Source organism: Eucyclogobius newberryi, unplaced genomic scaffold (assembly GCF_026437365.1).
Source record: "Eucyclogobius newberryi isolate DKJ021-1_F unplaced genomic scaffold, fEucNew1.0.hap1 SCAF_7, whole genome shotgun sequence".
Taxonomy (NCBI): domain Eukaryota; kingdom Metazoa; phylum Chordata; class Actinopteri; order Gobiiformes; family Gobiidae; genus Eucyclogobius; species Eucyclogobius newberryi.
In genome coordinates, this window is record NW_027316389.1 from 2,183,238 (window position 1) to 2,207,058 (window position 23,821).

The 23,821-nt window shown below is 55.2% G+C and overlaps 1 protein-coding gene across 1 annotated transcript in view; it reads right to left on the minus strand.

Moving 5' to 3' along the window:
* The window catches only part of LOC140349284 (receptor-type tyrosine-protein phosphatase beta-like), a 140,920-nt gene that overhangs the window by 106,867 nt on the left and 10,232 nt on the right, over nt 1–23,821 (minus strand). The window contains exons 4-11 of the mRNA XM_072435560.1: nt 20,868–21,158; nt 17,039–17,308; nt 15,118–15,230; nt 14,867–15,014; nt 13,912–14,178; nt 7,560–7,823; nt 6,865–7,128; nt 4,262–4,525 (exon numbers count right to left, since the gene is read on the minus strand). Coding sequence (XP_072291661.1) covers nt 4,262–4,525; nt 6,865–7,128; nt 7,560–7,823; nt 13,912–14,178; nt 14,867–15,014; nt 15,118–15,230; nt 17,039–17,308; nt 20,868–21,158 — 1,881 coding nt within the window. The remainder of the gene's footprint in view (nt 1–4,261; nt 4,526–6,864; nt 7,129–7,559; nt 7,824–13,911; nt 14,179–14,866; nt 15,015–15,117; nt 15,231–17,038; nt 17,309–20,867; nt 21,159–23,821) is intronic.

The window sequence follows — 23,821 nt, forward strand, 5'->3', positions numbered from 1 at the left end:
CTTTACCTGTGCGTCCCTGGATAAACTCTTTACCCGTGCGTCCCTGGATGAACTCTTTACCTGTGCGTCCCTGGATAAACTCTTTAACTGTGCGTCCCTGGATGACCTCTTTACCTGTGCGCCCCTCGATGACCTCTTTACCTGTGCGCCCCTTGGATGAACTCTGTACCCGTGCGCCCCTGGATGACCTCTTCACCAGTGCGCCCCTGGATGACCTCTTTACCCGTGCGCCCCTGGATGAACTCTTTACCTGTGCGCGCCCCTGGATGAACTCTTTACCCGTGCGTCCCTGGATGAACTCTTTACCTGTACGTAACCTGGATGAACTCTTTACCCGTGCGTCCCTGGATGAACTCTTTTACCCGTGCGTCCCTGGATGAACTCTTTACCTGTGCGCCCCTGGATGACCTCTTTATCTGTGCGCCCCTGGATGACCTCTTTACCTGTGCGTCCCTGGATGAACTCTTTACCTGTGCGCCCCTGGATGAACTCTTTTACCCGTGCGTCCCTGGATGAACTCTTTACCCGTGCGCCCCTGGATGACCTCTTTTACCCGTGCGTCCCTGGATGAACTCTTTACCTGTGCGCCCCTGGATGAACTCTTTACCCGTGCGTCCCTGGATGAACTCTTTACCTGTGCGCCCCTGGATGAACTCTTTTACCCGTGCGCCCCTGGATGACCTCTTTTACCCGTGCGTCCCTGGATGAACTCTTTACCTGTGCGCCCCTGGATGAACTTTTTACCTGTGCGCCCCTGGATGAACTCTTTACCTGTGCGCCCCTGGATGAACTTTTTACCTGTGCGCCCCTGGATGAACTCTTTACGCCCCTGGATGAACTTTTTACCTCTGCGCCCCTGGATGAACTCTTTACCTGTGCGCCCCTGGATGAACTTTTTACCTGTGCGCCCCTGGATGAACTCTTTACGCCCCTGGATGAACTTTTTACCTGTGCGTCCCTGGATGAACTCTTTACCTGTGCGTCCCTGGATGAACTTTTTACCTGTGCGCCCCTGGATGACCTCTTTACCTGTGCGCCCCTGGATGAACTTTTTACCTGTGCGTCCCTGGATGAACTATTTACCTGTGCGCCCCTGGATGAACTCTTTACCTGTGCGCCCCTGGATGAACTCTTTACCCGTGCGTCCCTGGATAAACTCTTTAACTGTGCGTCCCTGGATGACCTCTTTACTCGTGCGTCCCTGGATGACCTCTTTACCTGTGCGCCCCTGGATGACCTCTTTACCTGTGCGACCCTGGATGAACTCTTTACCCGTGCGCCCCTGGATGACCTCTTTACCAGTGTGCCCCTGGATGACCTCATTACCCGTGTGTCCCTGGATGAACTCTTTACCCGTGCGCCCCTGGATGACCTCTTTTACCCGTGCGTCCCTGGATGAACTCTTTACCTGTGCGTCCCTGGATGAACTCTTTTACCCGTGCGTCCCTGGATGAACTCTTTACCTGTGCGTCCCTGGATAAACTCTAACTGTGCGTCCCTGGATGACCTCTTTACTCGTGCGTCCCTGGATGACCTCTTTACCTGTGCGCCCCTGGATGACCTCTTTACCTGTGCGACCCTGGATGAACTCTTTACCCGTGCGCCCCTGGATGACCTCTTTACCAGTGTGCCCCTGGATGACCTCTTTACCCGTGTGTCCCTGGATGAACTCTTTACCTGTGCGCCCCTGGATGAACTCTTTTACCCGTGCGCCCCTGGATGACCTCTTTTACCCGTGCGTCCCTGGATGAACTCTTTACCTGTGCGCCCCTGGATGAACTCTTTTACCCGTGCGTCCCTGGATGAACTCTTTTACCCGTGCGTCCCTGGATGAACTCTTTTACCCGTGCGTCCCTGGATGAACTCTTTACCCGTGCGTCCCTGGATGAACTCTTTACCTGTGCGCCCCTGGATGAACTCTTTTACCCTAGCGTCCCTGGATGAACTCTTTACCTGTGCGCCCCTGGATGAACTCTTTTACCCGTGCGTCCCTGGATGAACTCTTTACCCGTGCGTCCCTAGATGAACTCTTTACCCGTGCGTCCCTGGATGAACTCTTTACCTGTGCGCCCCTGGATGAACTCTTTTACCCGTGCGTCCCTGGATGAACTCTTTACCCGTGCGTCCCTGGATGAACTCTTTACCCGTGCGTCCCTGGATAAACTCTTTACCCGTGCGTCCCTGGATGAACTCTTTACCTGTGCGTCCCTGGATAAACTCTTTAACTGTGCGTCCCTGGATGACCTCTTTACCTGTGCGCCCCTCGATGACCTCTTTACCTGTGCGCCCCTTGGATGAACTCTGTACCCGTGCGCCCCTGGATGACCTCTTCACCAGTGCGCCCCTGGATGACCTCTTTACCCGTGCGCCCCTGGATGAACTCTTTACCTGTGCGCGCCCCTGGATGAACTCTTTACCCGTGCGTCCCTGGATGAACTCTTTACCTGTACGTAACCTGGATGAACTCTTTACCCGTGCGTCCCTGGATGAACTCTTTTACCCGTGCGTCCCTGGATGAACTCTTTACCTGTGCGCCCCTGGATGACCTCTTTATCTGTGCGCCCCTGGATGACCTCTTTACCTGTGCGTCCCTGGATGAACTCTTTACCTGTGCGCCCCTGGATGAACTCTTTTACCCGTGCGTCCCTGGATGAACTCTTTACCCGTGCGCCCCTGGATGACCTCTTTTACCCGTGCGTCCCTGGATGAACTCTTTACCCGTGCGTCCCTGGATGAACTCTTTACCCGTGCGCCCCTGGATGAACTCTTTTACCCGTGCGCCCCTGGATGACCTCTTTTACCCGTGCGTCCCTGGATGAACTCTTTACCTGTGCGCCCCTGGATGAACTTTTTACCTGTGCGCCCCTGGATGAACTCTTTACCTGTGCGCCCCTGGATGAACTTTTTACCTGTGCGCCCCTGGATGAACTCTTTACGCCCCTGGATGAACTTTTTACCTGTGCGTCCCTGGATGAACTCTTTACCTGTGCGCCCCTGGATGAACTCTTTACCTGTGCGCCCCTGGATGAACTCTTTACCCGTGCGTCCCTGGATAAACTCTTTAACTGTGCGTCCCTGGATGACCTCTTTACTCGTGCGTCCCTGGATGACCTCTTTACCTGTGCGCCCCTGGATGACCTCTTTACCTGTGCGACCCTGGATGAACTCTTTACCCGTGCGCCCCTGGATGACCTCTTTACCAGTGTGCCCCTGGATGACCTCATTACCCGTGTGTCCCTGGATGAACTCTTTACCCGTGCGCCCCTGGATGACCTCTTTTACCCGTGCGTCCCTGGATGAACTCTTTACCTGTGCGTCCCTGGATGAACTCTTTTACCCGTGCGTCCCTGGATGAACTCTTTACCCGTGCGTCCCTGGATGAACTCTTTACCTGTGCGCCCCTGGATGAACTCTTTACCTCTGCGCCCCTGGATGACCTCTTTACCTGTGCGACCCTGGATGAACTCTTTACCCGTGCGCCCCTGGATGACCTCTTTACCAGTGTGCCCCTGGATGACCTCATTACCCGTGTGTCCCTGGATGAACTCTTTACCCGTGCGCCCCTGGATGACCTCTTTTACCCGTGCGTCCCTGGATGAACTCTTTACCTGTGCGTCCCTGGATGAACTCTTTTACCCGTGCGTACCTGGATGAACTCTTTACCCGTGCGTCCCTGGATGAACTCTTTACCTGTGCGACCCTGGATGACCTCATTACCCGTGTGTCCCTGGATGAACTCTTTACCCGTGCGCCCCTGGATGACCTCTTTTACCCGTGCGTCCCTGGATGAACTCTTTACCTGTGCGTCCCTGGATGAACTCTTTTACCCGTGCGTCCCTGGATGAACTCTTTACCCGTGCGTCCCTGGATGAACTCTTTACCTGTGCGCCCCTGGATGAACTCTTTACCTCTGCGCCCCTGGATGACCTCTTTACCTGTGCGACCCTGGATGAACTCTTTACCCGTGCGCCCCTGGATGACCTCTTTACCAGTGTGCCCCTGGATGACCTCATTACCCGTGTGTCCCTGGATGAACTCTTTACCCGTGCGCCCCTGGATGACCTCTTTTACCCGTGCGTCCCTGGATGAACTCTTTACCTGTGCGTCCCTGGATGAACTCTTTTACCCGTGCGTACCTGGATGAACTCTTTACCCGTGCGTCCCTGGATGAACTCTTTACCTGTGCGCCCCTGGATGAACTCTTTACCTCTGCGCCCCTGGATGACCTCTTTACCTGTGCGCCCCTGGATGACCTCTTTACCTGTGCGCCCCTGGATGAACACGGCTCTCTGGTTGGGGCCGCTGAGCGTGGACACCAGCACCTTGTAGAGTCGCCCCGGGGTGAGCGAGGACAGGGTGCAGTGGTCCACGGAGCTGCCCAGGGTCTGAGGAGGAAACACCTTGATGTCGTTGTAGACCAGCTGCACCTCGTAGTGGTCGACCTCACCAGGGGCCGAGAGCCACGAGACCCCAAGACTGTCCGAGGACGCCGAGGAGAGCGAGAGCGAACGCACCGGGGCCGGGACTGGAGGGAGAGAGAAGGTCACGGAGAGAGAGAAGGTCATGGGTCACGGAGAGAGAGGTCATGGAGAGAGAAGGTCATGGAGAGAGAAGGTCATGGAGAGAGAGAAGGTCATAGAGAGAGAAGGTCATGGAGAGAGAAGGTCATGGAGAGAGAAGGTCATGGAGAGAGAAGGTCATGGAGAGAGAGAAGGTCATGGAGAGAGAAGGTCATGGAGAGAGAGAAGGTCATGGAGAGAGAAGGTCATGGAGAGAGAAGGTCATGGAGAGAGAGAAGGTCATAGAGAGAGAAGGTCATGGAGAGAGAGAAGGTCATAGAGAGAGAAGGTCATGGAGAGAGAAGGTCACGGAGAGAGAGAAGGTCATGGGTCATGGAGAGAGAGAAGGTCATGGAGAGAGAAGGTCATGGAGAGAGAGAAGGTCATAGAGAGAGAAGGTCATGGAGAGAGAAGGTCATGGAGAGAGAAGGTCATGGAGAGAGAAGGTCATGGAGAGAGAGAAGGTCATAGAGAGAGAAGGTCATGGAGAGAGAAGGTCACGGAGAGAGAGAAGGTCATGGGTCATGGAGAGAGAGAAGGTCATGGAGAGAGAAGGTCATGGAGAGAGAAGGTCATGGAGAGAGAGAAGGTCATGGAGAGAGAAGGTCATGGAGAGAGAGAAGGTCATGGAGAGAGAAGGTCATGGAGAGAGAAGGTCATGGAGAGAAGGTCATGGAGAGAGAAGGTCATGGAGAGAAGGTCATGGAGAGAAGGTCACGTCTTCACAACTTCACAGAGACAAAGACCATATGACAGGTGCATTATGGGAGCGTTTGGACCGGCTCTGGGGCTCAGTCTGGTTCATGGCGGTCTGTGTTCTTAAGTGTTCCAAAACGGCCCCTGAGAGGTTCTGGCTCCCAAAGCGTCTGGCTCTTGGGCTCCAGGAGGACTTTAGCTCAGGGGGAGGAGCCTCCACAGCACAGCCAGATGATTGGACGAGAGAGAACGCAGACTCAGGCCAAAACAAGAGGCAAAAACACAAAAGAATCATTTGTCTCCAAACTCTGACTTGATCTCGTGCTAAAGCGCAGTGTTTTCACTAATGCTAACGACCATGTGGAGCCTTAGCAACACAGAGCTAGCAAAGCACGTTAGCAACACAAAGTTAGCAAAGCACGTTAGCAACAGCTGTTTCCTGTTTATGGCCGCACAGCACTCGCTTTGTCAAGAGCCACAATCTGATATTTCCAGGTCATAATGCGTCTGACGTTAGCATTAGCACAACAAAAGGAGAGGTTCAAACGCAGCGTAGAGGCTTTAGCCACGCCCCTCACATGCAGCGAAGTCAAATAAATGAGGCAAAACTGTTCCTGTGCACGCTAGCTTTAGCTGCGCCCCTCACACACACTAGCTTTAGCCACGCCCCTCACACACACTAGCTTTAGCCGCGCCCCTCACACACACACACTAGCTTTAGCCTCGCCCCTCACACACACTAGCTTTAGCCACGCCCCTCACACACACTAGCTTTAGCCACGCCCCTCCCACGCACTAGCTTTAGCCACGCCCCTCACACACACTAGCTTTAGCCGCGCACCTCACACACACTAGCTTTAGCCACGCCCCTCACACACACTAGCTTTAGCCACGCCCCTCCCACGCACTAGCTTTAGCCACGCCCCTCACACACACTAGCTTTAGCCGCGCACCTCACACACACTAGCTTTAGCCGCGCCCCTCACACACACTAGCTTTAGCCACGCCTCTCACACACACTAGCTTTAGCCACGCCCCTCACACACACTAGCTTTAGCCATGCCCCTCACACACACTAGCTTTAGCCACGCCCCTCACACACACCAGCTTTAGCCACGCCCCTCACACACACTAGCTTTAGCCACGCCCCTCACACACACTAGCTTTAGCCACGCCCCTCACACACACTAGCTTTAGCCACGCCCCTCACACACACCAGCTTTAGCCACGCCCCTCACACACACTACCTTTAGCCACGCCCCTCACACACACTAGCTTTAGCCACGCAGCTCCCACGCACTAGCTTTAGCCACGCCCCTCCCACGCACTAGCTTTAGCCACGCCCCTCCCACGCACTAGCTTTAGCCACGCCCCTCCCACGCACTAGCTTTAGCCACGCCCCTCCCACGCACTAGCTTTAGCCACGCCCCTCACACGCACTAGCTTTAGCCACGCCCCTCACACGCACTAGCTTTAGCCACGCCCCTCACACGTTACTAAAGGTCTTTTTGTGACTCGCTCGGTCAGAACCTCAGCAGGAAACACAGACCATCATGAACCGTTCAGAGCCCGTTCACACGTGTCTTCTTCTGGCCACGCCCGGACTCACGTGTGCGCCCGTCGGTGGAGGCGCTGGTCTCGTACTCGCCGCTCCGCGTGTTGACCAGGACGGTGTAAAGTCGCCCGGGCTCCAGTCCATCAAACGCACACTCGCGCTCGCCTTTGGGCACAGACGTGTTGTGCACGGACTGAGCGTTGTGCTGGATGGAAACCTGGTACGAGTCCAGGTCTCCGCGGGCGTGGCTCCAGTACACCTTCAGGTACCTGTCCCGGGCCGCGTGCGTCGCCGTGAGCAACTGCACCGGAGACGGCTCTGCGGAGAGGAGGTGTTACAGTACATACATGTGGCTCACGTGTTCAGTACATACGTGTGGCTCACATGTTCATTACATATGTGTTGCTCACGTGTTCAGTACATAAACGTGGGGCTCACGTGTTCAGTACATAAACGTGTGGCTCACGTGTTCAGTACATACGTGTGGCTCACATGTTCATTACATACATGTTGCTCACGTGTTCAGTACATACGTGTGGCTCACATGTTCAGTACATACATGTTGCTCACGTGTTCAGTACATAAACGTGTGGCTCACGTGTTCAGTACATAAACGTGTGGCTCACGTGTTCAGTACATAAACGTGTGGCTCACGTGTTCAGTACATACGTGTGGCTCACGTGTTCAGTACATATGTGTGGCTCACGTGTTCAGTACATATACGTGTTGCTCACGTGTTCAGTACATACGTGTTCGGCCCTGAACGCTGGTGCTGTTCTGGAAGGCGCCGCTCCTGCTGCTGATGCAGATGTTGTAGAGTCGTCCCGGGACGAGGGACTTGAAGACACACTCTGGACTGGACCTGGACACGACCAGAGTGTGGACCGTCCTCTGCTTGTCCTGCAGCATCACCAGGTAACTGTCCACGTCGCCCAGCGGGGGGCGCCACGACACGCTCAGGAAGTCCATACGACCGTTATTACTGACGCTGACCTCGCCCACCGCCGCTGGGACTGGAGACAGAGAGAGAGAGCACGTCCCATGAACACGTGTGTTTGTCCCATGACCATGTGTGTTTGTCCCACAACCACGTGTGATTGTCCCATGACCACGTGTGATTGTCCCATGACCACGTGTGATTGTCCCATGACACGTGTGTTTGTCCCATGACCACGTGTGATTGTCCCATGACCACGTGTGTTTGTCCCATGACCACGTGTGTCTGTCCCATGACACGTGTGTTTGTCCCATGACACGTGTGTTTGTCCCATGACACGTGTGTTTGTCCCATGACCACGTGTGTTTGTCCCATGACCACGTGTGTTTGTCCCATGGCACGTGTGTTTGTCCCATGACCACGTGTGTCTGTCCCATGACACGTGTGTTTGTCCCATGACCACGTGTGTCTGTCCCATGACCACGTGTGTCTGTCCCATGACCACGTATGTTTGTCCCACGACCACGTGTGTTTGTCTCACGACCACGTGTGTTTGTCCCACGACCACGTGTGTTTGTCCCACGACCACGTGTGTTTGTCCCACGACCACGTGTGTTTGTCCCGTGAACACGTGTGTTTGTCCCGTGACCACGTGTGTTTGTCCCATGACCACGTGTGTTTGTCCCATGACCACGTGTGTTTGTCCCATGACCACGTGTGTTTGTCCCGTGACCACGTGTGTTTGTCCCGTGACCACGTGTGTTTGTCCCATGACCACGTGTGTTTGTCCCGTGACCACGTGTGTTTGTCCCGTGACCACGTGTGTTTGTCCCATGACCACGTGTGTTTGTCCCATGACCACGTGTGTTTGTCCCATGACCACGTGTGTCTGTCCCATGACACGTGTGTTTGTCCCATGACCACGTGTGATTGTCCCATGACCACGTGTGTCTGTCCCATGACACGTGTGTTTGTCCCACGACCACGTATGTTTGTCCCACGACCACGTGTGTTTGTCTCACGACCACGTGTGTTTGTCCCACGACCACGTGTGTTTGTCCCACGACCACGTGTGTTTGTCCCACGACCACGTGTGTTTGTCCCACGACCACGTGTGTTTGTCCCACGACCACGTGTGTTTGTCCCGTGAACACGTGTGTTTGTCCCGTGACCACGTGTGTTTGTCCCACGACCACGTGTGTTTGTCCCGTGAACACGTGTGTTTGTCCCGTGACCACGTGTGTTTGTCCCATGACCACGTGTGTTTGTCCCATGACCACGTGTGTTTGTCCCATGACCACGTGTGTTTGTCCCGTGACCACGTGTGTTTGTCCCGTGACCACGTGTGTTTGTCCCATGACCACGTGTGTTTGTCCCATGACCACGTGTGTTTGTCCCATGACCACGTGTGTTTGTCCCATGAACACGTGTGTTTGTCCCATGACCACTTGTCTGTTTTCACGTGTAACAATCCAGAAGAGGATGCTCTGGTGTAACAGCGATGATCTTTGTCCCCTTAAACCTGTAAAGTCGCCTCTCGTGTGTCGTCCACTTCCTGCCCAAACAGGAAGTGTGTGGACGGATCGGTTGTGGTGAGTTGGAGTGTTTCCTGTACATTCCAGCGCTGTCCGATCAGATAAGAGCAGATACATCCTCCGTTTGTGTCCGAGATCACGATGTTTACAACTCGTCAACGAACAAACAAAGGATTTTCCAAGAAAGTATTTACATCTGAATCGATAATTTGCAATGCGTCAGTCAGTTTCAGTATGTGCTACTGTGTACAGTGTATACATAATGTATCTTCCTTCCTGTTCAGGTGTGTTCAGGTGTGTTCAGGTGTGTTCAGGCGTGTTCAGGTGTGTTCAGCTCAGTCTCGGGTGTGTTCAGGTGTGTTCAAGTGTGTTCAGGTGTGTTCAGCTCATGTGTGTTCAGGTGTGTTCAAGTGTGTTCAGGTGTGTTCAGGTGTGTTCAGCTCATGTGCGTTCAGGTGTGTTCAAGTGTGTTCAGCTCATGTGTGTTCAGGTGTGTTCAAGTGTGTTCAGCTCAGTCTCGGGTGTGTTCAGGCGTGTTCAAGTGTGTTCAGGTGTGTTCAGTTCAGGTGTGTTCAGCTCAGTCTCGGGTGTGTTCAGGTGTGTTCAGGTGTATTCAGGTGTGTTCAGCTTAGTCTCGGGTGTGTTCAGGCGTGTTCAAGTGTGTTCAGGTGTGTTCAGGTGTGTTCAGTTCATGTGTGTTCAGGTGTGTTCAGGCGTGTTCAGTTCAGGCGTGTGCAGGTGTGTTCAGGTGTGTTCAGCTCAGTCTCGGGTGTGTACAGGTGTTTTCAGGTGTTTTCAGGTGTGTTCAGGCGTGTTCAGGCGTGTTCAGCTTAGTCTCTGGTGTGTACAGGTGTGTACAGGTGTGTTCAGGTGTGTTCAGGCGTGTTCAGCTCAGTCTCGGGTGTGTACAGGTGTGTTCAGGTGTGTTCAGGCGTGTTCAGTTCAGTTGTGTTCAGGTGTGTTCAGGCGTGTTCAGGTGTGTTCAGGTGTGTTCAGCTCAGTCTCGGGTGTGTTCAGGCGTGTTCAGTTCAGGTGTGTTCAGCTCAGTCTAGGGTGTGTACAGGTGTTTTCAGGTGTTTTCAGGCGTGTTCAGGTGTTTTCAGGCGTGTTCAGGTGTGTTCAGGCGTGTTCAGGTGTGTTCAGGTGTTTTCACGTGTGTTCAGGTGTTTTCACGTGTGTTCAGGTGTTTTCACGTGTGTTCAGGTGTTTTCAGGTGATTTCAGGTGTGTTCAGGCGTGTTCAGGCGTGTTCAGGTGTGTTCAGGTGTTTTCAGGTGATTTCAGGTGTGTTCAGGCGTGTTCAGGTGTGTTCAGGTGTTTTCAGGTGTTTTCAGGTGTGTTCAGGTGTGTTCAGGTGTTTTCAGGTGATTTCAGGTGTGTTCAGGTGTGTTCAGGTGTGTTCAGGCGTGTTCAGGCGTGTTCAGGTGTGTTCAGGTATGTTCAGGTGTGTTCAGGTGATTTCAGGTGATTTCAGGTGTTTTCAGGTGTTTTCAGGTGTGTTCAGGCGTGTTCAGGCGTGTTCAGGCGTGTTCAGGTGTGTTCAGGTGTTTTCAGGTGATTTCAGGTGTTTTCAGGCGTGTTCAGGTGTGTTCAGGTGTGTTCAGGTGTTTTCAGGTGATTTCAGATGTGTTCAGGCGTGTTCAGGTGTGTTCAGGTGTTTTCAGGTGATTTCAGGTGTGTTCAGGTGTGTTCAGGTGTGTTCAGGTATGTTCAGGTGTGTTCAGGTGTGTTCAGGTGTGTTCAGGTGTGTTCAGGTGATTTCAGGTGTTTTCAGGTGTTTTCAGGTGTGTTCAGGCGTGTTCAGGTGTGTTCAGGTGTGTTCAGGTGTTTTCAGGTGATTTCAGGTGTTTTCAGGTGTGTTCAGGCGTGTTCAGGTGTGTTCAGGTGTTTTCAGGTGATTTCAGGTGTGTTCAGGTGTGTTCAGGCGTGTTCAGGCGTGTTCAGGTGTGTTCAGGTATGTTCAGGTGTGTTCAGGTGTGTTCAGGTATGTTCAGGTGTGTTCAGGTGATTTCAGGTGTTTTCAGGTGTTTTCAGGTGTGTTCAGGCGTGTTCAGGTGTGTTCAGGTGTGTTCAGGTGTTTTCAGGTGATTTCAGGCGTGTTCAGGTGTGTTCAGGTGTGTTCAGGTGTTTTCAGGTGATTTCAGGTGTGTTCAGGCGTGTTCAGGTGTGTTCAGCTCAGTCTCGGGTGTGTTCAGGTGTGTTCAGGTGTGTTCAGGTGTGTTCAGCTCATGTGTGTTCAGGTGTGTTCAAGTGTGTTCAGGTGTGTTCAGGTGTGTTCAGCTCATGTGCGTTCAGGTGTGTTCAAGTGTGTTCAGCTCATGTGTGTTCAGGTGTGTTCAAGTGTGTTCAGCTCAGTCTCGGGTGAGTTCAGGCGTGTTCAAGTGTGTTCAGGTGTGTTCAGGTGTGTTCAGTTCAGGTGTGTTCAGGTGTGTTCAGGTGTGTTCAGCTCAGTCTCGGGTGTGTTCAGGTGTGTTCAGGTGTATTCAGGTGTGTTCAGCTTAGTCTCGGGTGTGTTCAGGCGTGTTCAAGTGTGTTCAGGTGTGTTCAGGTGTGTTCAGTTCATGTGTGTTCAGGTGTGTTCAGGCGTGTTCAGTTCAGGCGTGTGCAGGTGTGTTCAGGTGTGTTCAGCTCAGTCTCGGGTGTGTACAGGTGTTTTCAGGTGTTTTCAGGTGTGTTCAGGCGTGTTCAGGCGTGTTCAGCTTAGTCTCTGGTGTGTACAGGTGTGTACAGGTGTGTTCAGGTGTGTTCAGGCGTGTTCAGCTCAGTCTCGGGTGTGTACAGGTGTGTTCAGGTGTGTTCAGGCGTGTTCAGTTCAGTTGTGTTCAGGTGTGTTCAGGCGTGTTCAGGTGTGTTCAGGTGTGTTCAGCTCAGTCTCGGGTGTGTTCAGGCGTGTTCAGTTCAGGTGTGTTCAGGTGTGTTCAGCTCAGTCTAGGGTGTGTACAGGTGTTTTCAGGTGTTTTCAGGCGTGTTCAGGTGTTTTCAGGCGTGTTCAGGTGTGTTCAGGCGTGTTCAGGTGTGTTCAGGTGTTTTCACGTGTGTTCAGGTGTTTTCACGTGTGTTCAGGTGTTTTCAGGTGATTTCAGGTGTGTTCAGGCGTGTTCAGGCGTGTTCAGGTGTGTTCAGGTGTTTTCAGGTGATTTCAGGTGTGTTCAGGCGTGTTCAGGTGTGTTCAGGTGTTTTCAGGTGTTTTCAGGTGTGTTCAGGTGTGTTCAGGTGTTTTCAGGTGATTTCAGGTGTGTTCAGGTGTGTTCAGGCGTGTTCAGGCGTGTTCAGGTGTGTTCAGGTATGTTCAGGTGTGTTCAGGTGATTTCAGGTGATTTCAGGTGTTTTCAGGTGTTTTCAGGTGTGTTCAGGCGTGTTCAGGCGTGTTCAGGCGTGTTCAGGTGTGTTCAGGTGTTTTCAGGTGATTTCAGGTGTTTTCAGGCGTGTTCAGGTGTGTTCAGGTGTGTTCAGGTGTTTTCAGGTGATTTCAGATGTGTTCAGGCGTGTTCAGGTGTGTTCAGGTGTTTTCAGGTGATTTCAGGTGTGTTCAGGTGTGTTCAGGTGTGTTCAGGTGTGTTCAGGTGTGTTCAGGTATGTTCAGGTATGTTCAGGTGTGTTCAGGTGTGTTCAGGTGTGTTCAGGTGATTTCAGGTGTTTTCAGGTGTTTTCAGGTGTGTTCAGGCGTGTTCAGGTGTGTTCAGGTGTTTTCAGGTGATTTCAGGTGTGTTCAGGCGTGTTCAGGCGTGTTCAGGTGTTTTCAGGTGTGTTCAGGTGTGTTCAGGTGTTTTCAGGTGATTTCAGGTGTGTTCAGGTGTGTTCAGGTGTGTTCAGGCGTGTTCAGGCGTGTTCAGGTGTGTTCAGGTATGTTCAGGTATGTTCAGGTGTGTTCAGGTGTGTTCAGGTATGTTCAGGTGTGTTCAGGTGATTTCAGGTGATTTCAGGTGTTTTCAGGTGTTTTCAGGTGTGTTCAGGCGTGTTCAGGCGTGTTCAGGTGTGTTCAGGTGTGTTCAGGTGTTTTCAGGTGATTTCAGGTGTTTTCAGGCGTGTTCAGGTGTGTTCAGGTGTGTTCAGGTGTTTTCAGGTGATTTCAGGTGTGTTCAGGCGTGTTCAGGTGTGTTCAGGTGTTTTCAGGTGATTTCAGGTGTGTTCAGGTGTGTTCAGGTGTGTTCAGGCGTGTTCAGGCGTGTTCAGGTGTGTTCAGGTATGTTCAGGTATGTTCAGGTGTGTTCAGGTGTGTTCAGGTGTGTTCAGGTGTGTTCAGGTGTTTTCAGGTGATTTCAGGTGTTTTCAGGTGTTTTCAGGTGTGTTCAGGCGTGTTCAGGTGTGTTCAGGTGTGTTCAGGTGTGTTCAGGTGTTTTCAGGTGATTTCAGGTGTTTTCAGGTGTTTTCAGGTGTGTTCAGGCGTGTTCAGGTGTGTTCAGGTGTTTTCAGGTGTTTTCAGGTGATTTCAGGTGTGTTCAGGCGTGTTCAGGCGTGTTCAGGTGTGTTCAGGTATGTTCAGGTGTGTTCAGGTGTGTTCAGGTGTGTTCAGTTGTTTTCAGGTGATTTCAGGTGTTTTCAGGTGTGTTCAGGCGTGTTCAGGTGTGTTCAGGCGTGTTCAGGTGTGTTCAGGTGTGTTCAGGCGTGTTCAGGTGTGTTCAGGCCTCACCCGTCCTGCCCTCGCCCACGCTCTGCCGTCCCTCTCGCCCACCTCTCACGGCCCTCAGCACCGCCCTGTACTCGGCTCCTGGTCTGAGGCCCCTGAACCTGAGGCTGGTGGTGTTGGACAAGACGCTCTGGTTCTTGATGACGGAGCTGTCCTGGACCAGCAGGACCTGGTACCAGTCCACGGCCCCCAACGGGGCCTCCCACTGGGCCTGCAGGGAGTCTGTGCTGCCCCCGTTGGACAGGAGGAGGGAGGACACCTGCGCTGGGGCTGCAGGGACAGAGGGGCAGAGGAGGGACAGAAGAGGGACAGAGGGGAAGAGGAGGGACAGAGGGACAGAGGAGGGACGGAGGGACAGAGGGACAGAAGAGGGACAGGTTATGGTCACCCACAGATAGACAGTCATGTATACAATGCGTACCACATGAGGACCTCAGAGGGGGCACCTGCAACATTAGGGGGCACCGCTGGCATTAGGGGGCACCGCTGGCATTAGGGGGCACCACTGGCATTAGGGGGCACCGCTGGCATTAGGGGGCACCGCTGGCATTAGGGGGCACCACTGGCATTAGGGGGCACCACTGGCATTAGGGGGCACCGCTGGCATTAGGGGTCACCACTGGCATTAGGGGGCACCGCTGGCATTAGGGGGCACCGCTGGCATTAGGGGTCACCACTGGCATTAGGGGGCACCGCTGGCATTAGGGGGCACCGCTGGCATTAGGGGGCACCGCTGGCATTAGGGGTCACCACTGGCATTAGGGGGCACCGCTGGCATTAGGGGGCACCGCTGGCATTAGGGGTCACCACTGGCATTAGGGGGCACCGCTGGCATTAGGGGGCACCGCTGGCATTAGGGGGCACCGCTGGCATTAGGGGGCACCGCTGGCATTAGGGGGCACCGCTGGCATTAGGGGGCACCGCTGGCATTAGGGGGCACCGCTGGCATTAGACTGACCTGTTCTGGCAGAGACAGAGGCGGAGCAGCTCTGGTTCCCTCTGACCGTCCTCACAGACACACTGAAGGCCTGTCCTGGGGTCAGGGAGCTGAAGGAGAAGGAGGAAGCGTCTGGGGGGAGGCTCCTCTCTGAAATCACTGCGTCTCCCTGAAAAAAACCTCAGATCAGCCCCTGGACATCAGGACCAGGCACAACCTTCTCATCTGTGATAATGTCTTTGCTCTTGTGTTTGTGAAGCTTCTGTTCAAACCTGAGCGAGAACGACAGTGAGAAGGTCCCACTGTCCATCAGGAAGAGTCCAGGAGACACTCAGAGACGTTTCATCGCCATGACGAACCGAGAGACGCTGAACCGGAGCAGGAGCTGAGAGACACAATCATGTGCAATACTGTCATGTGCAATACTGTCATAATCCTGTGCAATACTGTCATAATAATGTGCAATACTGTCATGTGCAATACTGTAATAATCATGTGCAATACTGTCATAATCCTGTGCAATACTGTCATAATAATGTGCAATACTGTCATGTGCAATACTGTCATAATCATGTGCAATACTGTCATAATCATGTGCAATACTGTCATAATCATGTGCAATACTGTCAGAATCATGTGCAATACTGTCATAATAATGTGCAATACTGTCATGTGCAATACTGTCATAATCATGTGCAATACTGTCATAATCATGTGCAATACTGTCATAATCATGTGCAATACTGTCATAATCCTGTGCAATACTGTCATAATCATGTGCAATACTGTCAGAATCATGTGCAATACTGTCATAATCATGTGCAATACTGTCATGTGCAATACTGTCATAATCATGTGCAATACTGTCATAATCCTGTGCAATACTGTCATAATAATGTGCAATACTGTCATGTGCAATACTGTAATAATCATGTGCAATACTGTCATAATCCTGTGCAATACTGTCATAATAATGTGCAATACTGTCATGTGCAATACTGTCATAATCATGTGCAATACTGTCATAATCATGTGCAATACTGTCATAATCATGTGCAATACTGTCAGAATCATGTGCAATACTGTCATAATAATGTGCAATACTGTCATGTGCAATACTGTCATAATCATGTGCAATACTGTCATAATCATGTGCAATACTGTCATAATCATGTGCAATACTGTCATAATCCTGTGCAATACTGTCATAATCATGTGCAATACTGTCAGAATCATGTGCAATACTGTCATAATAATGTGCAATACTGTCATGTGCAATACTGTCATAATCATGTGCAATACTGTCATAATCCTGTGCAATACTGTCATAATAATGTGCAATACTGTCATAATAATGTGCAATACTGTCATAATCCTGTACAATACTGTCATAATAATGTGCAATACTGTCATGTGCAATACTGTCATAATCATGTGCAATACTGTCATAATCCTGTGCAATACTGTCATAATAATGTGCAATACTGTCATGTGCAATACTGTCATAATCATGTGCAATACTGTCATAATCATGTGCAATACTGTCATAATCATGTGCAATACTGTCAGAATCATGTGCAATACTGTCATAATAATGTGCAATACTGTCATGTGCAATACTGTCATAATCATGTGCAATACTGTCATAATCCTGTGCAATACTGTCATAATAATGTGCAATACTGTCATGTGCAATACTGTCATAATAATGTGCAATACTGTCATGTGCAATACTGTCATAATCATGTGCAATACTGTCATAATCATGTGCAATACTGTCATGTGCAATATTGTCATAATCCTGTGCAATACTGTCATGTGCAATATTGTCATAATCCTGTGCAATACTGTCAGAATCATGTACAATACTGTCATAATAATGTGCAATACTGTCATGTGCAATACTGTCATAATCATGTGCAATACTGTCATGTGCAATATTGTCATAATCCTGTGCAATACTGTCAGAATCATGTGCAATACTGTCATGTGCAATACTGTCATAATCATGTGCAATACTGTCATGTGCAATACTGTCGTAATCATGTGCAATACTGTCATAATCATGCGCAATACTGTCATTTACTGTCTCTCTTTTTCAGAATAAACTTGGATAAATCTACATTTTAAACTGAACACAGAATAAAGATTTAAAGGAGTTAAATGGGACGTCCCACTTCTGCAGTGTCTGACCTGTTTGTCCAAAGCAGTGGCGTGTGTTTCCCAGAATGCCACTGTGCACCGTGACCTTTGCCCTGTAGGTTCTTCCTGGTTGGAGGCGGAGCTTGGAGCTGGAGAACAGGTGCTGAGTGCAGAGTTTCCTCAGAGTCTCGTTGACTAGAACAGACGAGGCGTTCCACAGAGACACGCTGTAGTTCTGCCAGTCTCCACCAGGGGGCGTCCAGAGCAGCAGCAGACCCCCGTCCACAGGAGAGAGAGACAGGCCTGAGACGGCCTCCGGGACTGAAGGGGACGCAAGAGGAACCATTAGACTTCCCGTCTCACTCCTCTCACCCGTCTCACCCCTTTCACCTGTCTCAACCCTCTCACCCGTCTAAAGCTCCTGTCTCCTCCCCCATCTCACCCGTCTCACCCCTCTCACCCGTATCACCCCTCTCCCTCCTCTCACCCGTCTCACCCCTCTCACCCCTGTCCCTCGTCTCACCTGTCTCACCCCTCTCCCTCCTCTCACCCGTATCACCCTTCTCCCTCCTTTCACCCCTGTCCCTGGTCTCACCCGTCTCACCCCTCTCACCCCTCTCACCCCTCTCCCTCCTCTCACCCGTCTCACCCCTCTCACCCGTATCACCCCTCTCCCTCCTCTCACCCCTCTCACCCCTCTCACCCGTATCACCCCTCTCCCTCCTCTCACCCGTCTCACCCGTCTCACCCCTCTCACCCGTATCACCCCTCTCCCTCCTCTCACCCCTCTCACCCGTATCACCCCTCTCCCTCCTCTCACCCGTCTCACCCCTCTCACCCGTCTCACCCCTCTCCCTCCTCTCACCCGTATCACCCCTCTCCCTCCTCTCACCCGTCTCACCCCTCTCCCTCCTCTCACCCGTATCACCCCTCTCCCTCCTTTCACCCCTGTCTCTGGTCTCACCCGTCTCACCCCTCTCACCCGTCTCACCCCTCTCCCTCCTCTCACCCCTGTCTCTCGTCTCACCCGTCTCACCCGTCTCCCTCCTCTCACCCGTCTCACCCGTCTCACCCCTCTCCCTCCTCTCACCCCTGTCTCTCGTCTCACCCGTCTCACCCGTCTCCCTCCTCTCACCCGTCTCACCCGTCTCACCCCTCTCCCTCCTCTCACCCCTGTCTCTCGTCTCACCCCTCTCACCCGTCTCACCCCTCTCCCTCCTCTCACCCGTATCACCCCTCTCCCTCCTTTCACCCCTGTCTCTGGTCTCACCCGTCTCACCCCTCTCACCCGTCTCACCCCTCTCCCTCCTCTCACCCCTGTCTCTCGTCTCACCCGTCTCACCCGTCTCCCTCCTCTCACCCGTCTCACCCGTCTCACCCGTCTCACCCCTCTCCCTCCTCTCACCCCTGTCTCTCGTCTCACCCGTCTCACCCGTCTCCCTCCTCTCACCCGTCTCACCCGTCTCACCCGTCTCACCCCTCTCCCTCCTCTCACCCCTGTCTCTCGTCTCACCCCTCTCACCCGTCTCACCCCTCTCCCTCCTCTCACCCGTATCACCCCTCTCCCTCCTTTCACCCCTGTCTCTGGTCTCACCCGTCTCACCCCTCTCACCCGTCTCACCCCTCTCCCTCCTCTCACCCCTGTCTCTCGTCTCACCCGTCTCACCCGTCTCCCTCCTCTCACCCGTCTCACCCGTCTCACCCCTCTCCCTCCTCTCACCCCTGTCTCTCGTCTCACCCGTCTCACCCGTCTCCCTCCTCTCACCCGTCTCACCCGTCTCACCCGTCTCACCCGTCTCACCCCTCTCCCTCCTCTCACCCCTGTCTCTCGTCTCACCCCTCTCCCTCCTCTCACCCGTATCACCCCTCTCCCTCCTTTCACCCCTGTCTCTGGTCTCACCCGTCTCACCCCTCTCACCCGTCTCACCCCTCTCCCTCCTCTCACCCCTGTCTCTCGTCTCATCCGTCTCACCCGTCTCCCTCCTCTCACCCGTATCACCCTTCTCCCTCCTTTCACCCCTGTCCCTGGTCTCACCCCTCTCACCCCTCTCCCTCCTCTCACCCGTCTCACCCCTCTCACCCGTATCACCCCTCTCCCTCCTCTCACCCGTCTCACCCCTCTCACCCGTATCACCCCTCTCCCTCCTCTCACCCGTCTCACCCGTCTCACCCCTCTCACCCGTATCACCCCTCTCCCTCCTCTCACCCCTCTCACCCGTATCACCCCTCTCCCTCCTCTCACCCGTCTCACCCCTCTCACCCGTCTCACCCCTCTCCCTCCTCTCACCCGTATCACCCCTCTCCCTCCTCTCACCCGTCTCACCCCTCTCCCTCCTCTCACCCGTATCACCCCTCTCCCTCCTTTCACCCCTGTCTCTGGTCTCACCCGTCTCACCCCTCTCACCCGTCTCACCCCTCTCCCTCCTCTCACCCCTGTCTCTCGTCTCACCCGTCTCACCCGTCTCCCTCCTCTCACCCGTCTCACCCGTCTCACCCCTCTCCCTCCTCTCACCCCTGTCTCTCGTCTCACCCGTCTCACCCGTCTCCCTCCTCTCACCCGTCTCACCCGTCTCACCCGTCTCACCCCTCTCCCTCCTCTCACCCCTGTCTCTCGTCTCACCCGTCTCCCTCCTCTCACCCGTCTCACCCGTCTCACCCGTCTCACCCCTCTCCCTCCTCTCACCCCTGTCTCTCGTCTCACCCGTCTCACCCGTCTCCCTCCTCTCACCCGTCTCACCCGTCTCACCCGTCTCACCCGTCTCACCCCTCTCCCTCCTCTCACCCCTGTCTCTCGTCTCACCCCTCTCACCCGTCTCACCCCTCTCCCTCCTCTCACCCGTATCACCCCTCTCCCTCCTTTCACCCCTGTCTCTGGTCTCACCCGTCTCACCCCTCTCACCCGTCTCACCCCTCTCCCTCCTCTCACCCCTGTCTCTCGTCTCACCCGTCTCACCCGTCTCCCTCCTCTCACCCGTCTCACCCGTCTCACCCCTCTCCCTCCTCTCACCCCTGTCTCTCGTCTCACCCGTCTCACCCGTCTCCCTCCTCTCACCCGTCTCACCCGTCTCACCCGTCTCACCCGTCTCACCCCTCTCCCTCCTCTCACCCCTGTCTCTCGTCTCACCCCTCTCCCTCCTCTCACCCGTATCACCCCTCTCCCTCCTTTCACCCCTGTCTCTGGTCTCACCCGTCTCACCCCTCTCACCCGTCTCACCCCTCTCCCTCCTCTCACCCCTGTCTCTCGTCTCATCCGTCTCACCCGTCTCCCTCCTCTCACCCGTATCACCCTTCTCCCTCCTTTCACCCCTGTCCCTGGTCTCACCCGTCTCACCCCTCTCACCCCTCTCACCCCTCTCCCTCCTCTCACCCGTCTCACCCCTCTCACCCGTATCACCCCTCTCCCTCCTCTCACCCGTCTCACCCCTCTCACCCGTATCACCCCTCTCCCTCCTCTCACCCGTCTCACCCGTCTCACCCCTCTCACCCGTATCACCCCTCTCCCTCCTCTCACCCCTCTCACCCGTATCACCCCTCTCCCTCCTCTCACCCGTCTCACCCCTCTCACCCGTCTCACCCCTCTCCCTCCTCTCACCCGTATCACCCCTCTCCCTCCTCTCACCCGTCTCACCCCTCTCCCTCCTCTCACCCGTATCACCCCTCTCCCTCCTTTCACCCCTGTCTCTGGTCTCACCCGTCTCACCCCTCTCACCCGTCTCACCCCTCTCCCTCCTCTCACCCCTGTCTCTCGTCTCACCCGTCTCACCCGTCTCCCTCCTCTCACCCGTCTCACCCGTCTCACCCCTCTCCCTCCTCTCACTCCTGTCTCTCGTCTCATCCGTCTCACCCGTCTCCCTCCTCTCACCCGTCTCACCCGTCTCACCCGTCTGAGTTGCGGTGCTGGTCTCGTTGCTCTGTTTTCCCGCTCTGGTCTGGACTCGCAGCTCGTACACTCGTCCCGGGACCAAACCGTCGAATCGCACACGAGTGAGGTCATGGGGGAGGAGCTTCTTATGGTCATGGGGGAGGAGCTTCTTCACCTGAGAGACGGAGCCTGGCGCTGATAACGTGAGCTCGTAACTCTCTACTCCCCCTAGAGGACGCTGCCAGGACGCCTCCAGAGAGTCCGAGCTGCCTTTAGAGTCCAGTGTGAGGCCGGACACTGCACCTGGGACTGGAGCACACACAAGGGTCACACACAGGGGTCACACACAGGGGCCACGCACAAGGGTCACACACAGGGGCCACGCACAGGGGCCACGCACAGGGTCCACACACAGGGTCCACGCACAGGGGCCACGCACAGGGTCCACACACAGGGTCCACACACAGGGTCCACACACAGGGTCACACAGGGCCACGCACAGGGGCCACACACAGGGTCCACACACAGGGCCACGCACAGGGGCCACACACAGGGTCCACACACAGGGTCCACACAGGGCCACACACAGGGTCCACACACAGGGGCCACACACAGGGTCCACACAGGGCCACACACAGGGGCCATGCACAGGGTCCACGCACAGGGGCCACGCACAAGGGTCACACACAGGGGCCACGCACAGGGGCCACGCACAGGGTCCACACACAGGGTCCACACACAGGGGCCACGCACAGGGTCCACACACAGGGTCCACACACAGGGTCCACACACAGGGGCCACACACAAGGGTCACGCACAGGGGCCACGCACAGGGTCCACACACAGGGCCACACACAGGGGCCACACACAAGGGTCACACACAGGGTCCACACACAGGGTCCACACAGGGCCACACACAGGGGCCACACACAGGGTCCACACACAGGGTCCACACACAGGGTCCACACAAGGGTCACACACAGGGGCCACACACAGGGTCCACACAGGGGCCACGCACAGGGTCCACACACAGGGTCCACACAGGGCCACACACAGGGGCCATGCACAGGGTCCACGCACAGGGTCCACACACAGGGTCCACACACAGGGTCCACACAGGGGCCACACACAGGGTCCACACACAGGGTCCACACACAGGGGCCACACACAAGGGTCACACACAAGGGTCACACACAGGGGCCACGCACAGGGGCCACGCACAGGGTCCACACACAGGGCCACACACAGGGGCCACACACAAGGGTCACACACAGGGTCCACACACAGGGTCCACACAGGGCCACACACAGGGGCCACACACAGGGTCCACACACAGGGTCCACACAAGGGTCACACACAGGGGCCACGCACAAGGGTCACACACAGGGGCCACGCACAGGGGCCACGCACAGGGTCCACACACAGGGTCCACACACAGGGTCCACACACAGGGTCCACACAGGGCCACACACAGGGGCCACACACAGGGTCCACACACAGGGTCCACACACAGGGGCCACACACAAGGGTCACACACAGGGGCCACGCACAGGGGCCACGCACAGGGTCCACACACAGGGCCACACACAGGGGCCACACACAAGGGTCACACACAGGGTCCACACACAGGGTCCACACAGGGCCACACACAGGGGCCACACACAGGGTCCACACACAGGGTCCACACAAGGGTCACACACAGGGTCCACACAGAGGGCCACGCACAGGGGCCACACACAGGGTCCACACACAGGGTCCACACAGGGCCACACACAGGGTCCACACACAGGGGCCACACACAGGGTCCACACAGGGCCACACACAGGGGCCATGCACAGGGTCCACACACAGGGTCCACACAGGGGCCACACACAGGGTCCACACACAGGGTCCACACACAGGGTCCACACAGGGGCCACACACAGGGTCCACACACAGGGTCCACACACAGGGGCCACACACAAGGGTCACACACAGGGGCCACGCACAGGGGCCACGCACAGGGTCCACACACAGGGCCACACACAGGGGCCACACACAAGGGTCACACACAGGGTCCACACACAGGGTCCACACAGGGCCACACACAGGGGCCACACACAGGGTCCACACACAGGGTCCACACAAGGGTCACACACAGGGGCCACGCACAAGGGCCACGCACAGGGTCCACACACAGGGTCCACACACAGGGTCCACACACAGGGTCCACACAGGGGCCACACACAGGGTCCACACACAGGGTCCACACACAGGGGCCACACACAAGGGTCACACACAGGGGCCACGCACAGGGGCCACGCACAGGGTCCACACACAGGGCCACACACAGGGGCCACACACAAGGGTCACACACAGGGTCCACACACAGGGTCCACACAGGGCCACACACAGGGGCCACACACAGGGTCCACACACAGGGTCCACACAAGGGTCACACACAGGGGCCACGCACAAGGGTCACACACAGGGGCCACGCACAGGGGCCACGCACAGGGTCCACACACAGGGTCCACACACAGGGTCCACACACAGGGTCCACACAGGGCCACACACAGGGGCCATGCACAGGGTCCACGCACAGGGTCCACACACAGGGTCCACACACAGGGTCCACACAGGGGCCACACACAGGGTCCACACACAGGGTCCACACACAGGGGCCACACACAAGGGTCACACACAGGGGCCACGCACAGGGGCCACGCACAGGGTCCACACACAGGGCCACACACAGGGGCCACACACAAGGGTCACACACAGGGTCCACACACAGGGTCCACACAGGGCCACACACAGGGGCCACACACAGGGTCCACACACAGGGTCCACACAAGGGTCACACACAGGGTCCACACACAGGGCCACGCACAGGGGCCACACACAGGGTCCACACACAGGGTCCACACAGGGCCACACACAGGGTCCACACACAGGGGCCACACACAGGGTCCACACAGGGCCACACACAG